The sequence below is a fragment of the Saprolegnia diclina genome, assembly GCF_000281045.1.
Source record: "Saprolegnia diclina VS20 unplaced genomic scaffold supercont1.12, whole genome shotgun sequence".
NCBI classification, from domain to species: Eukaryota; Oomycota; class Saprolegniomycetes; order Saprolegniales; family Saprolegniaceae; genus Saprolegnia; species Saprolegnia diclina.
The window spans coordinates 159,802-166,275 of NW_008246079.1; the positions used below are offsets into that span (position 1 = coordinate 159,802).

General features: G+C 60.4%; 4 protein-coding genes across 4 annotated transcripts in view; 1 reads left to right on the plus strand and 3 right to left on the minus strand.

Annotated features, from left to right (window-relative positions):
• Positions 1 to 7: 7 nt before the first annotated feature.
• On the minus strand, positions 8 to 1,300 carry SDRG_04752 (hypothetical protein; the record flags this gene model as incomplete). Its single annotated transcript, XM_008610436.1, has 1 exon — positions 8 to 1,300. One exon carries the CDS (start codon positions 1,298 to 1,300, stop codon positions 8 to 10), a length of 1,293 nt encoding a protein of 430 aa, XP_008608658.1.
• Positions 1,301 to 1,602: 302 nt separating this feature from the next.
• On the plus strand, positions 1,603 to 3,341 carry SDRG_04753 (hypothetical protein). The gene is made up of 2 exons (XM_008610437.1): positions 1,603 to 1,913; positions 1,965 to 3,341. The coding sequence occupies exons 1-2, from the start codon at positions 1,665 to 1,667 to the stop codon at positions 3,240 to 3,242; spliced, it is 1,527 nt and encodes a 508-aa protein (XP_008608659.1). The 5' UTR covers positions 1,603 to 1,664; the 3' UTR covers positions 3,243 to 3,341.
• A 94-nt stretch (positions 3,342 to 3,435) lies between these two features.
• Positions 3,436 to 4,998, minus strand: SDRG_04754 (hypothetical protein; the record flags this gene model as incomplete). The annotated part of the gene is made up of 2 exons (XM_008610438.1): positions 3,436 to 4,716; positions 4,765 to 4,998. 2 exons carry the CDS (start codon positions 4,996 to 4,998, stop codon positions 3,436 to 3,438), a joined length of 1,515 nt encoding a protein of 504 aa, XP_008608660.1.
• Positions 4,999 to 5,828: 830 nt separating this feature from the next.
• The window catches only part of SDRG_04755 (hypothetical protein), an 8,863-nt gene continuing 8,217 nt past the window's right edge, over positions 5,829 to 6,474 (minus strand). The window contains exon 3 of the mRNA XM_008610439.1: positions 5,829 to 6,464. Within this exon, the coding sequence (XP_008608661.1) occupies positions 5,881 to 6,464 (584 nt within the window). The 3' untranslated portion in view covers positions 5,829 to 5,880. The remainder of the gene's footprint in view (positions 6,465 to 6,474) is intronic.

The window sequence follows — 6,474 nt, forward strand, 5'->3', positions numbered from 1 at the left end:
CTTTGTATCAAGTCGCCAAGCACGACGCGCGACCACACGGCTGGAAGAAGGCGCAGCGGCGGGTTGGTGGGACGCAGCACACAAGGAGGGCGGGGTCGGTGGCAACCGAAGCGCGATCGGCGCCACGGAGACAGAGATGGCGCAGTGTCGGTGGGCAGACCCACGCCGCCGCACCGTTGCCGGGACCACGCAGCGCCAAGCGTTGGAGGCGAGGGCACCGGTGGACTGCCGGCACCGCCGCCGCTTCTTCCATCCACTCGAGCTCGAGCGCGACCAGACTCAGAAGACGGGGCAGGATTTGCGAGAGGCAGTCGGCGGTCGCATCGTCCAGCTGGTGTAGGCTCAATCGAAGGTGGCTCAGTCGATGTAGTGTCGGGAGCGTCCGCAGCGTGTCAAGAAGTCCGGGCGTCGCGGTCGCGTCAAAATGGAGCGTCTCGAGGTGCGACTGCCGCAGCGCTACCGGTAGAAACGTGCCGACGATGGCGAATCCTTTGGTCAAACAGAGACTTTGCAGCGTCCGCGGCAAGGGCGTTTGCATGAAATCGAACGCGATACCGTTCGTGTCGTCGAGGTCGAGGATCCGCAGCGACCGCGACGCATGCAGGGCCATGGCGACGGCCTCGCACGCCACGTCCCCGAGATCGATGTGCCGCAGCCGCACTGCCTCGGCGCGGCCTGTGCCCAACCACGTTACTAGAAAGGTCACGGCGAACGGCGGGAGGCCGTGCACGCCGGGACAAGCGATCGTGAGGTCGGCGAGGCGCGGCAGGCGCGCGATGGTGGCCAGCAGCGGCGACAGTACCACGCCAGTCTGCGACGTGAGCCACGACAGCTCAAGAACTCGCAGATGGACGAACGAAGCCAGCACGCGCCGCGCGAGCGCAATGTCATGCAGCGTCGCGTCAGTGCGCAAGGCGAGCGAGAGCTCGACGATGCCGCCATGGCTGCCCATGTGGGCGACGGTGGACAGGGCGGCGGTTGAGCGCAGCGCAACACGCGTGCTCGCATGGCGGAGAAAAGGGAAGCGCGGAATAGGCGACGTGTCGATGCGCACGACGGGGCGCAAGGCCATGAGCTCGGCGGCGGCGACTGCGTGACCCGGGGACGTGAGCACGGCGACGCGGAGCTGCGGCCAGAGGTGGCACAGCGGCACAGCGGTTGAAAGCGTCCATAAGCTCTGGTACGGGAGGCTCAGGCTCTCGTACGGCAGCAGCGCGAGGAGCGTGCGGAGGCCAAACGGGCACGCGACGAAGCCGGCGATCCTCTCGACCAAGTCGGCGTTGCTGGCGACGGCTGCCATCGTGGCATGGATAGACGCACCCAACCATTTTGACCCAAAACTGCAAACCGTTGCTCGAATCAGCCATTATATGGTTGGCTAGATGGACGCCATTCCTCCACTTCAACTCAACCTCCATGGCACCAGAAGAGTTATATATGCGTTTACGGAGGCAGGCCGCTCGTAGGATTCGTCAGTAGGATTATGCTGTTGACATCATGGTTTGGTACCTACGTGGTGCATGACGCACCGCGATTGCGCGCCGCAATTGGCCGAGCTGCAACCCATCAAACGAACTCAAGTCCAAATGGCGTGCAACTAGACTGCTACCGAACTCGGCCGCCTTCGCAGACCCTTGTGATTGGCATGCCACACGACGACTGGCATGGCCGAGGAGGGACAGCGGCTGCTTGCGGCGACGGACGGCCACGACGTCCGCGGTCATTTTGCAGCGTTCGCCTCGCTGGCGCTGCAGGTCGCACTCGCCAACATCACGCGCATCGCGCTGCTTACGATCGATAATGCGTTCCTTGGGCACCTCGGGACGTCGGCGTTGGCGGCCGCGTCGCTCTCGTCGACGTGGATTCAAGTCCCGCTCTTCTCCGTGTGGGCCATGTCATCCGCGCTCGTGACTGTAAGCAAGCATCATCACTCTGAACGCGATGCTGACATTGCACTTTCGTAGCTCTGTGGCCAAGCGTACGGTGCGGCCAACAAGGTGCTCATGGGCGTTTGGCTTCAAATGGCGCTCCTGCTCGTCTCCTGCCTCGCGCTGCCCGTGATGGCCTGGTATATCTCGATCGACGTCATCTTGGTGCAGGCCACGGACGACGCGACCGTTGTTCGCCTTGGCGCCCGGTTTGCACGCGTCATGGCGCTCAGTGTCTGGCCAACACTCATCTACGCGTGTCTGCGCCAGTACCTCCAGGCCATGCACGTTGTGGCGCCGACGACAGTCAACGGTCTCGCGGCCATCGGCATCACGGTTGGCGCCAACTACGTTCTTATTTATGGTGCCGGCAACTGGCACGGCCTCGGCTTTGACGGATCACCGCTCGCCACCGTCATTGCTGCGTGGTTCCAGCCGATCGCGCTCTTCCTCTATGCATTCGTCTACAAGAAGTACCACAAGGACGCGTGGGGCGGCTGGAAACTCTCGGAGTTGACGTGGTCTCGCTGGAAGACGTTCTTCCGCATGGCGCTACCTCTGGGGCTGAACGATGCGCTCACGTACTTGGCGAATTCGTGCATGTCACTCGTCGTCGCGATGCTTGGCGTCGACGCGCTGGCCGCCAACGCTATTCTGCTCACGCTCTGGGTCATGCTCTGGGCGCTCTCGTTCGGTGTCGGGTGCGCGACCCAAGTGCACGTGGCGACCGCGCTCGGCGCGAATCGCCCGGCAGCCGCCCAGACGATGACTCGCATCGGTCTTGGCACTGTCGTCGCGACCACGGCGACGACAGCATCGGGGCTCTACCTTGGTCGCTCGTTTATCGTCGGCGTGTTTACAAGTGACGCGGACCTCGTCCGCCAATGCTATGCCGTACTGCCCCTGTACCTTCTCGCCTACGCGCTGGACGCCCTGGAGATCACGCTCACAGCGGTCCTCAACGGCATGGGCCAAATGCAATTCGTATCGGGCGTCTCGTTTGTCGGCATGTGGCTCGTGCAGCTCCCCGTCGCGTACGGACTCGCGATTCACCTTCAGTATGGCCTCCACGGGGTCTGGGTCGGATACGCTGTCACCGCGAGCTTCAAGCTCATGGTCCTCAGCGTCAAGCTCCTCTCGGTCGACTGGTCTGTCATGGCTCGACAGGCCATGGATGCTATGGAGTCGGAGACAACCGCCACTTGGCATGTCGAGGTGGCCGTGCCGTCGCCTGCGAACGCGGTCATGGAGCCGATTAACGAGCCCTGGCGGTTCCAAGAGACCGCGCTCTTGCCGCACCAGGACAAAGCGTAGCTATCGAAACGTGCGCGACAAGTACCAGTATAATAGACATGTGCCACAACACGCTGTTTGCAATACAGGAAGGAGGCTCGGGCTTCAAGTAGGGTTAGGGTCCTTCCCAACAGCCGATTTGGTGCGAATGGCCAATTGGGCTAGACTAGTACGATACTAATGAATTGCTGTAAAATAATGTGATCTATCAAAGCTAAATGAAAGTCACATGCCATGCGTCCCGCTCCTTGTTGTGGGTTGGCGGCGACGCTATGAGGTAGATGGAAGAGCTCCCGGACGACTCCCACGAAATGTCCTCGTCGACGTCGGTCGCAGTCGAGAGCTTTTGGTCGCCGGCCTCAGCCCCCGCCATGGCGTCATGAACCATCTTCTGCCAGTCGATGCAGAGGAAGCGGACGCTCATGATGGTCACCTTGACGGCCGCTGCGATTGTCGCCGCTGTCCACACGCCCAGAAGCCCAAGGTCCTTCACGATACCAAAGTAGTAGGCCAGTGGGAGCTGGACGCCCCAGAGAGCGACAGCCGTCGCGATCGACACAAACCCCATTTGGCCCATGCCCATAAAGGACGTGACGAGGCCCATATCGAGCGACCGCAAACTCGCAGCAGCAAGATACAGCGGAAGGACGTCCAAGAAGAGGACGACGATTCGGTCGTCGGTCGTAAAGACACCGACGACACTGCGTCGACCGAACCACAGGATACATGCGACAATGACAGCGACGCAGACGAGCGTTGCAAACCCGAGGTAGAAGCGGGCACGGGCGGCGCGCGGACGACTACCACCGAGGTGCTCAGCGAGTCCGACCGCAGCAGCCAACCCGACACCGACAAAAATGGCGTTGACCAGCGTGTAAATGCTGCTCAAGATCGCGTGGGTAGCAAGGACGTTGGCGCCCATCTTGGCGACGACAAACGAAAGCGCTGCAGCCGCGAGAAACTCGCAGCCTTCGTTGAGGCCGAGGGGCAGCGCCATGCGGAAGAACGTCTTCCAGCGAGACCACGTCAGCTCCGAGAGTTTCCAGCCGCCCCACGCGTCCTTGTGGTGCTTCTTGTAGACGAATGCATAGAGGAAGAGCGCAATCGGCTGGAACCACGCAGCAATGACAGTAGCCAGTGGCGACCCATCAAAGCCAAGGCCCGCCGTGTAGATGAGGAGGTAGTTGGCGCCAATGTCGACGCCGATGCAGACGATGCCGTTGATGGTGGTGGGCATGACGACGCCCATGGCTTGGAGGTACTGACGCAGACAGACGTACGCGAGGAGCGGCCAAATACTCGGCGACAAGAACTCGGCGAACCGCGCGCCAAAGGCGATGACAGCGGAATCGTCGGTCGTATGGTGCAGAATACCGCCGAGGAAGAAGTACCACACCATCGTCGGCACGGCCAAGACGGTGATCAAGATGAGCGCCATTTGCAGCCAGATGCCCATGAGGAGGTAGTTCTTGGCGCCGAACGCTTGGCCGCAGAGCTAATGAGATCGGTGCTCAGAAAGGAGATATAGAGGCGAGTGGCGTACCGCAATAAGGGCCGAGGCCATGCCACTGACAGTGTTGAGCGGAAACTCGATCCAGAGCGTCGCAAGGGACGCACCCGCGAGCTCGTTCGTGCCGACGTGGCCGAGGAATGCGCTGTCGATGACCGTAAGAGCGAGCCGCGCCACGTAGCTGACCACAAGCTGCAGCGACAAGACCAGGAACGGCAGTAACTCGGAGCGGAGGTTAAAGACGTCGTCGGTCAAGTCGGCCATCATGTTGATGTCGGTCCAATTCAAGAATGGTCCTTTGAAAGGGTGCGACGAAGTTATGATGGGCAACATCGGTACTGGAATCATTGGGTCGACAACACATCCTCGTGATCGGACGGCCACAGCTCTACAACCCGATTTCGCGCAGCAGGATAACCAACCTGCCAAAACCGAGTTCTGAGTCCTGCGTCCCAGGTACAATGTACACTCACCGATACACTGGGCCGACTGCGTCACATGACTGTACACGTATCGTATGAGTGCTCTCGGACGCAAATGAACGAAAATGGTATTTTCAAAAATCTCGGAATTGGCGACACGTAAGAATGGAAGCCCCGACGACCCCTCGCAAGCAAGCCCTCGCAAAAAACCCTCGCTGCGATTTGCAAGAGTGGGAGCGCTGACCACATTTTTCCTGCAGCACCATCTCCTGGGACAAGAGCGGCACATGTCTCGCCATCAACTTCCATTCTAGTAGCCTGTACGGGCATGCGTCGCCAGCAGCAGTCGCGCCCGTAGTGTGTGGTCATCCCGCTGGCTTAAACCATAGCTCTGACATGGGTCCCTCGATAGCACCTCTCGCTTTGGTATTGTCCTCTTCCTGTTGCCCAAGTCAACGGACTCGTTCTGAACACGGCTGCCATAGATCTCTAGTCCATTGGGAGAGAGCTCTAGTTGTAGCTCGAAAGTAATACCTTGAAGCAGAATTAGGTGCCAACCGAGAGGGATTAGGGTTACCTCGTCCTCTGGAATCCGAGCTAAGGTATGGAAAGCACGCGTGCGCAGTCTCTTCTTCAACGTCGTGTGTGCGACCAATGAGTGCACGCGTCGTCTCGTTGGTTAAATACGTCATGGGATGGTAGATTATTCGATGCAGACAAAAGGAAGCTAAAGCAGGGTCACGTGACCGACGTCCGGCGCCTTGCTGTGGACCGGCGACGACGTCATGATGTAGATCGACTCGCTGTCGCGCGCCTCGAGGACCGCCGGGTCGTTGGCTTCGGTGCTCGAAATCTTTGGCTCGCCGGCTTCAGCCCCCGTCACAGCTTCATGAACCATCTTGTGCCAGTCGATAAAGAGGAAGCGGATGCCCATGATGGTCACCTTGACGGCCGCGGCTATCGTCGTAGCCATCCACACGCCCGGAAGCCCAAGGCCCTTCATGATACCAAAGTAGTAGGCCAGTGGGAGCTGGACGCCCCAGAGTCCGACGACCGTCACGATCGTCACAAAGCCCATTTGGCCCATGCCTTCGAGTGCTGTGAGGAGCCCGATCCCAAGTCCGTTCAGACTGGAAGCCGCAATGTACCACGGAAGGACGTCCGTGTACATGGCCAGCAGCACCTCGTCCTTCGTGAAGAGACCGACGACACCAGCGCGGCCAGCCCAGAGCACGATGCAGACAAGCAGAGCAGCAAGTGCAAGGACGGCAAAGCCCATCATGGCGCGGGCACGAGCGGCGCGGGGTCGACCTCCGCCAAG

Coding starts and splice junctions, on each gene's coding strand:
- SDRG_04753 (XM_008610437.1), top strand. CDS start 1,665: ATGGCCGAGGAGGGACAGCGGCTGCTTGCGGCGACGGACGGCCACGAC. Junction 1,914..1,964: donor TGTCATCCGCGCTCGTGACT/GTAAGCAAGCAT, acceptor GCACTTTCGTAG/CTCTGTGGCCAAGCGTACGG.